This window comes from Corylus avellana, chromosome 2 (assembly GCF_965113065.1).
Source record: "Corylus avellana chromosome 2, dhCorAvel1.hap1.2, whole genome shotgun sequence".
NCBI classification, from domain to species: domain Eukaryota; kingdom Viridiplantae; phylum Streptophyta; class Magnoliopsida; order Fagales; family Betulaceae; genus Corylus; species Corylus avellana.
In genome coordinates, this window is record NC_142491.1 from 38,304,111 (window position 1) to 38,320,470 (window position 16,360).

Genomic DNA, 16,360 nt, shown 5'->3' on the forward strand with positions numbered 1-16,360 from the left:
GGTTGAAGAGTATAACTCATTTAATTAAATAGATTGAGCTAAGGTTTTTTTATATAGTCTTATACACATACTTTGACACGACCTAAAACCCGACACGTAACATTAGGGTTTCCATTTTTTTACACGAGCTAATGTAGACCAGAAAGCTAGGGATTTCTAAAGAGGAAGAGACAATCCCAGGAAGTCACCATAGTAATTCCCAATGCATCGAGTTGAATTCTAGAGAGGTTCATCTGAAACCGTACGGATGAGAGAAGACTGATTTGACTTCCCAAGAGCTTCGTTTACAATGTTGTCTGCAGCCGTCCGGATGAGATTAGTCACACAAATTTCAAAGAGCTTCATCTGAAGTCTCGTCTGCAAGCCGTCCGGACGCGCCATGCTAGAGAATTAGGGTTTAGTGGTTTTAACCTAGTTTTGTCCTAACGAGCCTGTACCTCGCCTGGACGACCAGTGGTTTTTATGTACTTTAATTTCAATTATTTAGTAACCGTCCAGACAGAGGTATGTTCCGTTTGGATGGTCATCGTAGAGGTCTAAACCGACTTAATCTCTTCTTACTACTAGGGTTAGGAGTTTGGGGCTATAAATACATGTTTATAGCGTCCAGTAACTTTTGATTATTATTCAGTTTTTTTTTCAATAAGTATGTTCAGAGTTGAGTTTCTTCATTATTTTCCTTCAAACCTTATATAAACTATAGTGTTTTGAAAAGATTTCTTGAGATCTAAGCGATATTTATCTATTCTTCTTGTTCTTGGCACCCACGACATCACGTACCCGACACAAAATTAACATTGAATATATCATAATCATATATTTAGTAGTATATATGGAGTCTTTAATTTCCTATTCACTCTTAACTTCACTCACCTACGCACGTAGGTACTAACTTTTTGGGACGTCACAATATTTACTGAAAAACTCTAAACAGATAAATATCACAATTTTATGCGGAATTAATGAATATTTAAATCTAAGCAAACAACCACAAAAAACAAGTAAAATCAAACATAAAGATTTTGGTGATGAAGAGGAAACCTTTTAGAAAACGTTCTAAAAGTAAAACATTTCCGGAGCAGCCAAACTTAGGAAATCACTATTAAAAGATTATCCAGAGATTAGAGATACTAAGAACACTTACAACCCTTTGCAAGACCTTGACTCTGTAAGATCGACAAGCCTCCAACTTATCTCCTCGCTCACAATCTTCTTCAACGTGATTTTCCTTTATCGGACCCTTCCGATAGACTTCAATTAAGCACACAATCAAAACTAACAAAAATCCTCTAAGAGGAATCAATTTGCCTCACAACAAAATAATCACTCAAGCACAGCCTCACATGAACTCTCTGGGGGTGAAAATTTGTTATTCTCTCTTCTATAATGATGTATATATACCCCCGACAAAACCATAGACCTAACCCACTTAAAATCACGTTTTTGGGCCTAAAACTTACGGGGTGTCCGGACAAGTTAATGGGTTGTCCGGACAGGGCATGCAATGGGTGAAACAGCATTCTGGAAATGCTGTCCAGTCTTGATCAATAGCTCCGATCGATGGGTTTTTGTGGTCCGATTGAGCTGAAATTTTGCAGGGACGTTCATAACACATGAATCTACATTATGAACGGTGGAGATTGGATTCTAAGCATTCTATACCAATGTTTAAGCCCATAAACAGTAGCTTCTGCATTTTGGAACTGAATTAAACCAACACAAGAACTAACATTTTCAAATGACCCGATAAACGAATTAATGTCACACAATATATGCATGTCATACGTACTACAACAAATAGTAACATTGGTCTGCAATTAAATAACAAAACCATGTTTCACGATCACTTGGCAAAGCAATGTGTTGCATTAATTGTCGACCCATTAATTTGAAGCCAAAGAGGGCTCAACAAGTACATGGCCGATATCCGACATCCGATATTGTAGAGGTCATGTGAAGTTATTGTAAATGTAACAGTGCGGTGAAGCTAATAAAGGTTGCTTCTTTGTGTCATTTAGTTGAAGGGAAAAGACAATGATCTCTATAAAAGGCTAATCATGCAACTGTTGATGAAGATTGAAGATAACTAGATAAGATTCATGTTTTTGTACTTTGGAACTGCTTTAGCGAGGGCCACAATGGTCAATGGCCGGCAGGATTGATTTTAAGAAGACGCTTAAGCTCGCTGAGTCTTGACTCTTGAGAGAGGAAGTGCACGTGACATCCATGCACTATGTAGGTACAAGTGGACCCTAGCTATGACGTGGCCTTAATTGAAGTGCACATGTGGCCCCAATCTCTCTGTTTTGGTAGAATCCTATGCATGCCACATGGGATGATCAATCTCAATAAATATTCGCACCAAGTCTGATCAGCAGACAAATTATAATTAGTATCAAACAATGGGAAGGCCGAGATTTGCCAAGTGGAAGAGAATGGTGAGACAGCAGAGGGGGAAGCTCTATATCATGCGGGTCTGCATCTCCATGCTACTTGGTTGGCACAAGTACTCTTAGACCCTCAAGCGCATCATCTTGTCGATCGTTTTAAGGAAGCTAGCTAGCATTAATTACATTTTTTGCTTTTTTCTTTTTTCTTTTTTAGCTATTTTTGTCTAAAATCCTCAGATCGATCATGTAAAGGGTAAATAGAGCATATTTATATATATAAAATGACTTGCTGATGAATCCTATGTACCATCCTTGATCCCTGCATGCATGCATTCATTCATCTTCTATATATATATATATATATATATATATGATATGATATGATATGATATGATATAGATGTGGTGTACAAGAAAGATATATTTTTGTGGCAGTGAACGAGGAATAAGGCTTAAAACTAGATGGAAAAAGTGACATGTAGCAGAATTATTCGTGGCTGTTTGTTTGGTAGCTTTTAACATGTTCATAGCATCCGAAGGCATCCGGAAATGCAGGCAGCACTGCTGCAGTGGGTTTCGTTTGGGTATATATATATATATACACTCGCTATATATATAGATGTACAGTGGGGGACAAAATAAAGCCCTGTAGAGACAGGGATGGCCTTCAAATCAAAATAGGATAAATTATGACGAGTCCTTTTCCAGGTGAATTGGCAGGGGAGACAAGCTGATGGGTTTGCTTTGTCATCTTTGCTTAGCTGGGACCCTGCCATGTCAACCCCACTCAGGGCTCAACACCTGTCACCCACATTTCACTTTCTCTCCGTCTTTAAAAGCCTATGTTTTCGTATGCTTTCTAGTTACCAAAGTTTTAGCTTTTCTTAATTTTTCTGTCGAAGACGTCGTCGTCGGGATCTATATACATTCAATGCGACTCCCGAAGCTCCGGTCGTGGCAGCGGTGTTCGCGGCAAATCCGGGAGCAGCGGGCACGGCTGTATATTATATGGAAGTGCACCGTGATTCTTCTGAGCTGGGACGGGCGTCATTGATGCGCGATAATTGTAACCAGGAAAAGAGTTTTTGGGAGTTGAGCTTTTGAGGCTAAGTTCTGCTTCTGCAGCAGCTGTACGTTTTTCAAATGCTGGGCTGATCATGAACTCAAAAGCGACTTGAAATTGTGCATGCAGGAGCTAGAAGGAGGTTTATTTATGGCCGGAATGATCAGTACTAGATATTCGTGTAAGAAATATGTACAGGATGATCAATTATTGTGTTTTAGCAAATGCATAATATATAGTTTATTTTCCACTTACTTTCTTCTTTATTTTTAATTAAGGGTTGGCAATATAATTTAAACCATTAAGTTAAACTTTAAAAAAAAAAAAAAAAAAATTATCTGCTTAAGTATAATTCAACATAGTATTAGGTCTTGATCCCGAATATTGCCTTTGTTATTCATTTTCAATTTCAGTTAGAAATTCTACTTGTTAAATCTTATTTGTTGAATGAGAGTTTGAGTGTGAGGGAAAATGTTATAATATAATTTAAATGATTAAGTCTTTTTTTTTTTTTTTTTTTCAATTTTTTTGGTATCTTAATGGCTCGATCAAACTTACGACCCTAATCCATTCCATGCTTGCCGGAGGCTTGGGGATATGTATCCTGGGCACATGGTTAATCCCTTATCTCTCACAGAGTCGTACACCATGGGCTCTCGTTCAAACAACTCAAAATAAAAGAAAAAGTTAAAATGATCGAATTGCAACAATTTGAAAGTTTTGGGAGTCAAGTGTATTTTTTAAACATTGAAGGTCAAAGTGCAAATGTGTGGATAGTTCAGGAAACTAAAATATATTTTCCTCTTTTTTTAGTTTTTTTTTTCAATTTTTTTGGCACCTTAATGGCTCGATCAAACTTACAACCACAATACCATTCCATGATTACCAGAGGCTTGGGGATATGTATCCTGGTCACCTGGTCAATCCCTCTCTTTCACATAGTCATACACCATAGGCACTCATTCAACCAAATCAGAAGAAAAGAAAAATAAGTTATTTTGTGTTGATTGCACACTATCTTAACAACAGAGAATCTATTCAAAGCATCTTTTATTTTTTTTCAAATTAAAAAGGCAAGCAAGAGAAACCAACTACGACTATTTCACTTGTGTATACTATTAGCACCTATTTCCCGGAAGTTACAGATGAGGGGCATAGACATGAAAATTGCAATCATTCCTTTAAGTCCAACTAAATCATAGCCTAATTCAGTCCATTAGGACATCAATGAAAACCAAGTTCCATATTCAAAATATCTTTAATAGCACCCACAGCTTTCTCCTTCTTTAAATAACAAATTTCCATATGGTTTCCCTTCTTCCACAAAATTCCCTGCTCGCCTTTTCGCTTATTCCAATTTTCAGTCAATAGAGTGGCTCCCATTGGGCATTTAGTATATAACACATACTTCGAAGACAAAGCACAATGAAGTCAAAGCTCAACAATAAAATATCATATGCTCCCGAAAAAAGAAAGAAGGGTAAAGTCAACATACCCCCTCAAACTACCACCCAACTGACAATGTCCCCCCCAAACTTTCAATTGCAACAATGTACCCCCCAAACTACTAAAATATTGTCAATATCCCCCCCAAAGCTAGCAAAAAGATCAAAATGCCCCTATATATTTATCAATATGACAAAAATACCCCTAAAATTCGAAAAAAATAAAAATAAAACGAAAATTTTAATTTTTAAACTTTTTTTAAAAAAAAAACCGAAAATTTTATTTTTTTAAAAAAATCAATTTTTATTTTTTTAGATTTTTTTAAAATATGTTTTAAAAAAAACGAAAATTTTATTTTTTTAAAACTAAAATATTTTAATTTTTTTTTAAAACGGAAATTTTTTACTTAAAAATTATAAAAGAAAACTTTTTAAAAAAAAAAAAAAAAGAAAAAGAAAAATTTTCAATTTTTATAAAAAAAAAAATCGAAATTTTTTAATTTTTTTTCTAATAAAAAGATTTTTTTTTTTATTTTAGATTTTTCCAGAAATTTTAGTATTTTTTTTTTTAAAATTTACTAAGGGTAGTTTCGCCAATGAGGGGGACATTGACAATGTTTTGGTAGTTTTGGGGGTACATTGTCGCAATTTAAAGTTTGGGGGGGACATTGTCAATTGGGTGGTAGTTTGAGGGAGGTATGTGAACTTTCTCCAAGAAAGAAAGAAAGAAGAGAACAACAACGATAGAAATTTTTTCCCGCATCGATCGTCTCAAAACTAAATTGAACCTTTGCCCAAGAGGTTCATAGTCCTGATATCAAGTAGATTCATCTCTGTGTACACATACTAATATCAGCCAATGTGGATATTAGCAGAGAACCACATAGCATCTTCTGATTAAACAAACAAATCTACAAAATATTGCACCATTTTATTGTTCTCCCTCTCTCCCTCCCTCCTTCCCACCAACCAGCAACGCCATCTTTTCCTTTTTCTGTGGGACTAGTATACAGTTCGTCTCTTATTGCAGTGTCCATCTCTTATTCCGATGAAGAGAGTTCACCAGAAGTCCCTTGTGACCTTCTGAAAATTAAAACATCCTCCGCTGATTACTTCGGGGTTTGGCCTTGCTTGCTTTGGCTTCCCTGGGGAATTATAGCAAGAAAAGACGATAAGATTTAGCTTCAAAACTGAGAAAACTTGGGTATGGGGAAAGTAATGATGTTTTGCAATCACTATGTTGCAGAAGTAAACAAAATTAAAACTTCTTAATATTTCTGTTTAAACAGTTAGTACAAAAACTTTGCAAAGAGTTCAATGCCAACTCTTATACATTTATAGGCACATTATACAATTATTTGAAAGTGAAGTTCTGTATTTTTTGCATCAAGTGCACTCTTTGTTTCATGAATGTAAAGAGAAAATCTACTTAGTGACAGTTTCCTTTTAATCAGCCATTAACATGTTTGTTGGAGCTAAACCACAATTTTTTTTCTTCTTCTGATAATCGGGGTATCTAGGACTTTGCTCTGACTAGATCTCCAAGACATTGTGCAAAGCGCCCTCTCTACACAGGTCGGGTAAAGCTTGAGCTTTCGCCTACAGACGTAGCCCCAAGGAATTGTTTGCACTTAAAGGGGTCAAAGCTTAGACCTGATGCATCATAGATTCATGAGGCACCAAGGCCAAGTAACTTATTACTCGAGCCAACTCCTTGGGTGTATACCACTTGGGTGTATACCACAAATTAATAGCACATTATAAGGTCTATAATGGCTAACAACCCGCAGCCCATTATAAAGGTATTAACTTCTTCTTTTCAAGTTAAGAAACTCATTTATTTATATAATATTTGATCAGTTGAAAATTACAGTTCAAATATTTCAAAAATATGGTTAAAAAAATCACTACACTATAACAAGCACGCCTCAGCTGTCTTAAAGCCATTACAGCAACCCAGATAACTAGTTCATCATTTCAACCCATCGGTCTACCATAATACACTCCAGCTGGATGCATAATATGATTCGAAGAAGTGTTTATGAATTGCTTGTGCTGAAAACATGCGTTATGGGATATTTTTTTTCTTTTTTTCCCCTTATTTTCTGCAAGTACCATCTTAATAGAAACCTGGGTCTAAACACTTAAATGTTCTAAATTTATGTTGACTTCTTTACATCGGGCATAGCTTATTTTATTTTACTAAGCTGATAGATAAGAAGCGCAATATGAAAAAAGACCAAAATGGGAGTAATAAGCACTTACTAATCCCTTATTTATTAGCCTCCGAGATGATGGAGCTCGTGCCACTGATGAAGCAGCTGCAGCTGCAGCCACACGGATTCTGCAAAAGGGAAGTCAGGAAGACATCAAATCATTTTCAATTTCTTTTTGACAATCCTGTATCTTACTGCAATTGAATCTTTGTAGTCAAAAACTCTATACTACCGTTTATGCACATCAACATATTCATCTGTCTCATCCACAATTTCCTCCTGCATTGATTGACGAAATCATCACCATTGAGTCTATTGCCAACTGAAGAAATGCGCCAACTGAAAAGGAATAGATAAATGAGGGGATGTGCTTTACCTGCAGAAGTTCTTCAAATACATCTTCAAGGGTGATTATACCAATGACTTCACCATCTTCGATATCATCAAATGAATGAGGCAAACCAGTTGTTGCTGTGCCATTATGTTGTAAAGAGGGTGGCCTATTCAACTTGGTAGGCCTCGAAGGCCGGTCAATCTCAATAATGACACGGTCTAATGCTTCGTCCTGCTTTGATAGCAAAGGAGTTGTCAGTTGGGAGTTCTCACCACTGGCTTTGTTTGCTTCAGATTTTTCTCCCTCAACTGTTGGAGGAAGAGTCTTGCCTTTCCCCTTAGCTTTCACTACAGCTGCCATATGACTGCTACCTTTTTGAAATTCATTCAATATATCATACAGAGGCATATCTGCTGGAACCCTGGGGACATCCCGCACATCAACAGTTAATATCCATACTTAGTTCTGAAAGAGAGATTATAAACATATCTAAATATAAATAAGCACCGTGGGATTCTGCGGATGGAAACAGCACTAACAGGGGTCTCTGTTTCAGGTCGTACAGTGAGTAGACTCTTCACCTAATCCCAAAGTAAAAAAGCAAGAAGAGAGAAATCAGCAAACCTCAAAATTGGGAATTAAATATGTAACGAGAAATTTTGTCAACAGCTTAAATTTCCAACCCACCAGTAGAAGTCCAATTACATTCTTTGGACTCCCAGAATAGACAGGAACTCGACTATGACCACGGGCAAGAACTTTTCCCATTGCTTCCCTGGGTTATAAAATTGAGAAAAGAAAATACAAATATATTTAAAGAATAAATTGTGTACTAGTATTCTAAAATTTCCACTAAGCATGGACAAATTAATGTAGTGGTAATGACTGGAATTTCAAATTTTCCCAACATATACCAAAGCTTAAATAGTACAAGTAATGCGTTAAACCAACTTCAACGAGTCTCAGTCATATGCATTTATCACAATCTTTGTTTTTTTTTACAGAACGCAGAACAATGATCTCCATCAAAATAAATGTTGACATGTTCTAACAAGTTTCTGAAGCAGGAAACTAATTATAAAAGAATGAATTTAACTCTTGGCAGTAATGTGAAAAAGAAATTTAGAAAGTAAATTGTACTCTTGGCGTCTCAAAAGTGAAGATGGATCTAGAAGAAGAAAACTAATCACAACAAAACTTAGTCAGGTGTAGAAGTTACCAATCCAACTTTGAATTCACATCCAAGGAAAAGGTTGATTCAATGGGTGTCATAGCCTCCTCAGCAGTCTGATTAAAAAAAAAAAAAAGAGTGACTTTGAGACGCTGACCACAAATAATATCAAGGGTCTAGGTTATATAAAAGACATTATATAGAAACAACAAACCAAAGCCATTGGAGAATATGTGCACAGAGATGAACTTTGAAGAACTCAGAAATGATAATTTCTGTGAAGTCATAGCTAGATGGTCATATTTGAATGAAGAGAGTGAAGTATATAGATGCATTTTAAAAAAGTGTACATAACACTGCAAAGTACTCTTAACCATTAAAGCATGCAATCCCTCCCCCCTGCGCCCCAATAACTTGAATACAAAAATTAATAAGAGATAAAAGGTTAATGCAAGAAATTTTGTCATCTGCATTCCAGAACCTTTCATGTTCTGAAAATTATTTGTTGAAGCCAGAAACTTCTAAAAATGCTCAAAAGACAAGCAAAATAGCAATAGATAAACAGCTTCTAAAATACCAGTTCAAGTCACATTGTTTACCTTTTCAGTTAAGTCTAGTGCTCCACTAATAATTGTCGTCTCATCGTGTGTAAGTTCACCTCCCTTCCCGGCCTAAGCATAACAAGAAAAACATGATATAGTATGAAGAAGAAAGCCAAGACATATTTAGGAAGTTTCAGCACTCTTAGACACAATATCATGGTTTTACCAAGTGATCGCAGTGCTTTACGTATATTAACTCCAAAGAGCTTTACCTCCATGCCGTGGATCGAGACAAGGGCTTTTAGCTGAGCCCGCCTAAATAACGCTTCATTATGTCCCAATACCCAATCCAGAACCTGAAACGCACATATTTAAAGTGTTAAGGAGTAACATCAATGAACAAACTGCAGCCGTAGAGAATTAAGAAGATGATTTTAGCTGTAATTTCAGTGAAAGGGTGCTAGATATTATATGGAATATGTACACCACAATTAGCCCATTTCATGATGCATAAATACACCACTATTTCGTGACGCATAAAACGAAGGAAGCTAATTATACTAAAGCTTCATTCTGAAACTCGGTTTTAAATAAATTGTGAGACAACTTTTCCTACTTGTAGAGAAAAAACTAAGGACCCGCACGTTTCTTGTGAACCACCCCTAGTGTGCAACAACCACGTAAATCCCATGTTCACAAAACATGATAAAAATTCTGTCTTCAATGTTACCTTTCCAATGGGATAGGCAATTGGATAGCAAATTATCATCAAAATTCTCACAAGCCATACGAAATTGGCCCCTACAGCAAGTCCATATCTCGTGCATATAGCTTGCGGAATGACCTGACAAGTGAAACAAAACAGAATAATCAATCACATTTAAAGCAATAAAATGTAGATTTAAACATCGCAGCTAAACCAGTGAAAGCAGGACACTTAGTAGAACAGCATACATACCTCTCCAAAAGCCAGAACAAAAGTTACGGAGAGAATTATCGCGACATACTGATTGAAAAGTTTATCCAGGTATATAGGAAGGGCCTGCAGATTACAAATATCAAAGCCAGTAACTTTTACAGAACTAAGCATAGTCCAAATAGCAAAATGAAGTTGACTAACATCTATCTCAAGAAGGAAATATCTAGCTAGAAAGAGCAAAAAAATAAGCAAATCACTATAACTAATCATCAAAGGAGACACTAAGCAGCTGCCCATGGATACAAAGTTTTGAAGAATAAGGATTTAATCTCCTCCAATGTCCTCTCCCGGTCCTCAAAACTTCCGCCATTTTTCTCTCTTCATAAACACCATAAAAGGCACGTAGGCACCATCTTTCACACGGCGACACTGTGAACTACCAAATGTCCACCAACAAGCATACAAATCGACTACACGTCTAGGCATAACCCAAGACAATTCATAACGATTGAAAAAGGCAATCCAAATAACAAAAGCCACGTCACAATGAAGAAGAAGATAGTCCACGAACTCCTCATTTCTCTTACACATGCAACATATATCCACCACAATGACATGCCACTTCCTAAGGTTATCCACGGTAAGTTCTTAACTAGAGCCGCCAACCAAACAAAAAAAGGCCGCCCTCAAAGGAGCCTTAGTCCGCTACACACTCTTCCAAGGGAAGCGGCATCCTTCACTACATACCAAGGAGCAATAAAATGATTTAACCTTGAACAACCCTCTTTTGTACCCACTATAGTTTTTTTTCTCTTCCTCGTCTCACTCTACCTGAATACAACACCTAGAAGAATGAGGTAAAAAGTCCACCATCCAATCATGAGCCGCTCTAGCAAAGTTCACGTTCCATTAATTGGAATCATCATAAAACTCCAAGTAAGCCACAATAGAGCCATCCTTTGCACAAGCAATACCAAATAAACTGGAAATGCCTCCTTTAGGGCCACATCTCCACACCACTGATCATGGCAAAATATAATCTTGGAGCCATCTCCTACCTTAAATCTAGTATGACACGAAAATTTCCCCTAAACCTTTCTTATATTCTTCCATAACCCTACCCCAAACACTCCAGAAGGCCCAGAAGAACACCACCAACCCCATGAATTCTCAAATTTAGAGTCCATCACCACTCTTCACCAAAACTCTCTTTCATGCCCATAGCGCCACAGTCATTTATCTAAGAAAGCATGATTGAACATCTGCAAGTTCTGAATACCCAACCGTCCCTACGAGAGCGGCAAACAAACCTTAGACCAACTCACCAAGTGATATTTGAACTCTTCACCTAGCTCATCCCATAAGAAATCAAATTGGAGCTTCTCAATATAGTTTGCAACACTCATCGGGAGAGGAAAGAAGGACATCAAATACGTTGACAAATTGGCAAGGATGCTCTTAATAAGGGTAACCCTATCTCCGTTGGACAAGTATATTTTGTGTACTTAGAGGCACATTATGCTTTTAATAATATATGTCGATTACTTATCAAAAAAACAAAAAATAACAATATCATTATCTTCAATGCTCCACCATTGATGTAAACACCAAAGCTTTTTTTTTCTTTAATTATTCTCCTTTATTAATATAAAGTTCTCGTACTCCCGGTATAATTTCCTCCTTAAAATCACATGCTTATCAATGTTCAATAATTTCCCAACTTATCCAAATACTTTGTCACGACCTAAGAAAGAATTAGACATATCTATGTTACTACTCTAAAAGAACTAGTCAATATTACAATTGGAGCTCTCAAGAGTCACTTATATAGCATAATCTTAAATAGTAAGAAACTAACGTGAGACTTAGTACCCATGCGATGCCTTGATAATCCACTCATATAATGTGGGACTAACTTTGTAGGATGTCACAATTTTTCCTTTCAAATCCCTGGCGTCTTCATCAAGGTCCACGTCACACTAAATTAAAATAACTCCATGTGATGTTACTAGATTGACTCTGATTCCATTTGCTACAACTCAAGGAAAGCGGTAGTCACAATTGCGCTAAAACCCAAAAGAACTAATCAAAATTAAAATTGAAGCTCCTTAGTCACTTATACAGCCCAAGCTCAGCCAGTAAGAAACCAATATGAGACTTAGCAGTCATGCAACACCTTCACAATCTATCCACCCGATATGAAACTTAACTTCCCATGATGTCAAGTATTTCTTGCTAGATAATGTTAGACTATTAATTAAATGATTAAATTCATTAGCTCCTATAAAACTTAACCCTTTTTTTGATAAGTTAAAACTTAAAATTTTGGAACAACTAGTGATTTGACAAGGTAAAAAACAGTGGTATTAAGTTCAAACCCTAACTCCACGCTATACCTCCCATTTCACTTAAATAACTTACGAATTTAACTTCACTAATTGAAGGAGAGTTTAGGCCTACATGCGAGGAAAGATGTTAGAATATCAATTAAATAATTTAATGTGAGAAAAGATGTTAGAATATCAATTGAATGAATAATTGACTTCTTATGAGTTAAAGTTAACTGATGATTGTCACTTATCAAAAAAAAAGTTAATTGATGATTGAACATATTACAGTGACAAATGTGCACAAATATGACATACACGGGTACAAAGTATATTCAAACATGCTATCGCATTTTCAAAACTTGAATCATATTCACTGTAATTCCAAATAGAGAAATTCCAATTCAAAACCAAATTCATCAATCCAGTTACCTCCATGGAAACGGCATTGCACAAAAGCAAAGTGACGAGGAGCTGGTGCTGCTTCTGTACCACCGGAAGTATAGTAGCTGCACACAATCCCGAAACAACAAACACACGTATAAAGAAATCCAAAACCGAAACGAAACCAGTACGACCTGGAATCGGAGCGAAAGTTAGAAATGGTGGAATAGGGGACCATACCGGCCTGCTTTTTCTCGGAGGAGGTGCCGCTGCGCTCGAGGATCTCGAGGTCGACGCGGCCGAGGGACATGAGGCCGAGGGTGAGCCCGGACATGATTCCGGCGAATAGGACCAGGAAGCACGATATCCCCGCGTACACGAAAAACCACACCGATCCAAAAGCTATGCTGGACCCGACCGCCTCCGATTCGTGGTTTCGGGTGAGCATCCGGGTCGCCATCACGGCATTTAACAGGTGCATCGCGCCCGCTTGCTCTCTCTCTCTCTCTCTGCTCTTCCTGATGATCTTCTTCTTCAGAGTTCAGAGTATGTAATCGTCAGTTGTTTGCATCATTGAATGGTAATTGACTGGTCTAAATAAGTTACCGTGATATGTACACGTGGCGGGATCAGGAAAGCTTACACCAGGATCCGACGGCGGGGTGGTGTACACGAGTCGAGTCTATTAAGGCTCCTGGAGTGATGTGCGGCTGTTTGTATGTTTGTCCGTACTGAACAGGTATGAGCCCAATTAATAGTGATATGGGATTCTGGCACAAAATGCCGTGGAAAGTTAGTTATGTAAAGCAAATTTTGTTTAAGAGAAATGTCAGGAGGGTTCAATAAATTTTTTATATTTTGTCAATTTTTTTTTATAATTGACTATTAAATATGTAGATTTATGTAAATTTCATGTAAGTTAATAATGGATCCCACAAATTTAATGATTAATTATAATAAAATATAAAGAATTTATTAACTCCTAACATTTCTTTTTTTTTTTTAAAGGAAAAAAAATTGTTTGCAAGGTACAATCTGCATTGCATAGAAACAAATTGAACTAAAGCAGTGCCGCTGCAAATTGCAATAGTAATTGGTAGGGACCTTGCATTCTTTTTTCCCTCTCGAAATCTCTCTTTTCTCTCCTCAAACAAAACCTTTTTCCCTTCCTTTGAGTCGCGGGGGGGGGAGTTACGATTCCCTCATCCTTCCTCTTTTCTCCTCATTTTTTGACCTTTTTGGAGGTCATATTCGTCTCTGTGGAGGTCCTATTTGCCTCTTTTTGGACCTTATCTTTGTCCACTAGTACTTTCAGCCCCTCCTCCACCACTAGTCATCCAATTGTAGCCTCCTTCCAACTTTTGTTGTTCTCAGCCCTAGATCCTCAATCTTTTTGAGGTTTTCGGATTTGAATTTTTTTTTTAAAATTAGATCTGTCAATTTTAGGAAGCCACACACATAGACTCACCACTCTACCATGATCATGGGTCCCTCCATTGCCAGCGGCCACCAGTCATGCCTCCATCCAACCTCCACATGCCCGACAGTAGATCTCATAGGCGTCGACGCGTGGAGCGCCCTACATAGCACATGCCACCTTCCTCTACCCATCACCATTGCCGCCGACCTCTTTTGACGTTCCCCCGTCAACCACTGCCAACGCGTGGCCCTCACGTGCCTACGAGTGGCTTCCATGCACCAGGCCAGGCTGCCTTCCTCCTCCTTGTCTAGTGCTGGTGGTGTTGTCCTGTTATTTTATTTTTTGTCTCTTTATTTTTCCCTATATATTTATGTTCTTTGTGTTTCATTTTTTTGCTAGTTTTTTGTACTAGCCTCCTTTTCCATTTCTGACATAGTGTTTCTTCTCCTTTCCGACTATTGATGGTTGACTTTGTTCTTTTTTACCAACTACTGATGGTCGTTTGGGGTTTTGTTCCGTTTATGGAAGGTTGCCATATTTAACAGCCTCCTTTGGCCTTTTCAGTTAGCTTGATGGGTCAAGTCATTTATTTGATTCATTTTCGACTGTTTTTAGGAAATTTCTGTTGCATTTGTCGTTTGTTTTCTTGTAATTTCCCTCTTCGCTCTCTTCACATTGAACCAAAAAAAGAAGCATTTTCTGCAAGACCCCACATCACAAGTCATACAAGCGAAGGGAAGATGATAGAATTAAACACACTCATATCTAACTACTTGAGGAAATGGTTCATATGTAACTCTTTGAATGTTATTGTCCTAATCAATTTTCAGATCCACACTATATTCTGACAAATCACGTCCCTCTCCAGTCTCCACTACTCGATTCATTAAAACTTTCTCAACTAGACAATGATTATCTTTATTTTCCATTTCCAAAATGCGTTCTCAATCGCAATCCTCTTCACTTTCTCTGTCATCATGAATGACAAATTCTTCCGGTGTTTGATAATTTCTTCGCAATCTATTAGTTATTTGCTTCCAAAAAAATGTCACATCACATTTTAAAATACCTTAAAAAAAATTTAATTCTCTTTATATCATTTATAATATAAAACAAACCTTAGCAACAAAAAGTCAAATCGCCAACAATCTTATTGTCAAAAATAATATACAGGGTGTCTTGATCAGATGATGTTTATAATGACTACGGGTTGTACGAAATAAATTAATTTGTAATACAAAAATTTATGTGTAGAATTTCTTTAATTTTAATTTATTGTTTTGGAAATATAATAAATATTATATTAATAAAATATCAACTATAGTCTTAATTGATATTTAAAACATTCTATTTTAAAAATTATATATATAAAAAAAAAAAAAGACTTTTATAAGACAACATGAAACCATTTTTCTTATTTTACTTAGAAGATATTAAAAAAAAAAAAAAAAAGAAAAAAAAAAAGGGAGTTGGGAGGTTTGATGCTTGTTTGGATGACACTTTTTTTGGATTTGTTTTGAAATTAGGCTTTTTCGATTTTGTAAAAATTTTTGGTTCAAATTTCTGGAATGCAAAAATTTGCATGTTGACCATGAAGTACAATTTTCATTTTGAAATCCTCATTTTATGTGAATTCCAAAATTGTAGGTAACATTAAATGTCAATTATTGGGTCCTGATTTTCACCCAAGTGTTCAATTATGTTGTCCTAATATGTTTCAAAGAAATGATTACCGAAGATCAACTTCGGCTTTGAAAAACTAGCAAACCATTACTTCATGCATGCTGTTGAGTGAGAAATTGGTTTTTTTTTTTTTTTAAGCAAAAATGTAAACTATCAAGCAAATAAAATGTGCATGCATACGTTTTGATATATTTTTGTTTTTTTCTAACAATGACTAATAAATGCATTTTGCTTTCAATTGGGTGAGGTTAGGAAAGATTGCATTTGATAACGATCTATTTTGAGGCAAGTTTTTGCTATGTCATGTATTTTGCTCTCCAAAAAGGTAGCTCAATCGGTTGGGACCACACTTAATAAAGTGGAGATCACTAGTTCAAATCCTTCTCCCCCCTCTTGTTAAGACATGTCAAAAAAAAAACAAAAAAAAAAAATACTAAGGGGTAATTACCTTTTGCCCCATTAACTAT

The 16,360-nt window shown here is 36.5% G+C and overlaps 2 protein-coding genes across 2 annotated transcripts; one reads left to right on the forward strand and one right to left on the reverse strand.

The window, feature by feature from the left end:
* The first annotated feature begins 3,260 nt into the window (after positions 1-3,260).
* On the forward strand, positions 3,261-3,706 carry LOC148587727 (small polypeptide DEVIL 14-like). Its single transcript, XM_088513065.1, has one exon. The coding sequence runs from the start codon at positions 3,321-3,323 to the stop codon at positions 3,441-3,443; it is 123 nt and encodes a 40-aa protein (XP_088369191.1). The 5' UTR covers positions 3,261-3,320; the 3' UTR covers positions 3,444-3,706.
* A 1,919-nt stretch (positions 3,707-5,625) lies between these two features.
* On the reverse strand, positions 5,626-13,359 carry LOC132185483 (DUF21 domain-containing protein At4g14240). The gene is made up of 13 exons (XM_059599253.2): positions 13,031-13,359; positions 12,839-12,915; positions 10,119-10,202; positions 9,891-10,004; positions 9,433-9,516; positions 9,218-9,289; positions 8,667-8,734; positions 8,135-8,222; positions 7,955-8,028; positions 7,490-7,868; positions 7,346-7,392; positions 7,163-7,241; positions 5,626-6,042 (listed from the first exon to the last, which is right to left on the reverse strand). The coding sequence occupies exons 1-13, from the start codon at positions 13,269-13,271 to the stop codon at positions 6,007-6,009; spliced, it is 1,443 nt and encodes a 480-aa protein (XP_059455236.2). The 5' UTR covers positions 13,272-13,359; the 3' UTR covers positions 5,626-6,006.
* Positions 13,360-16,360: the final 3,001 nt, after the last annotated feature.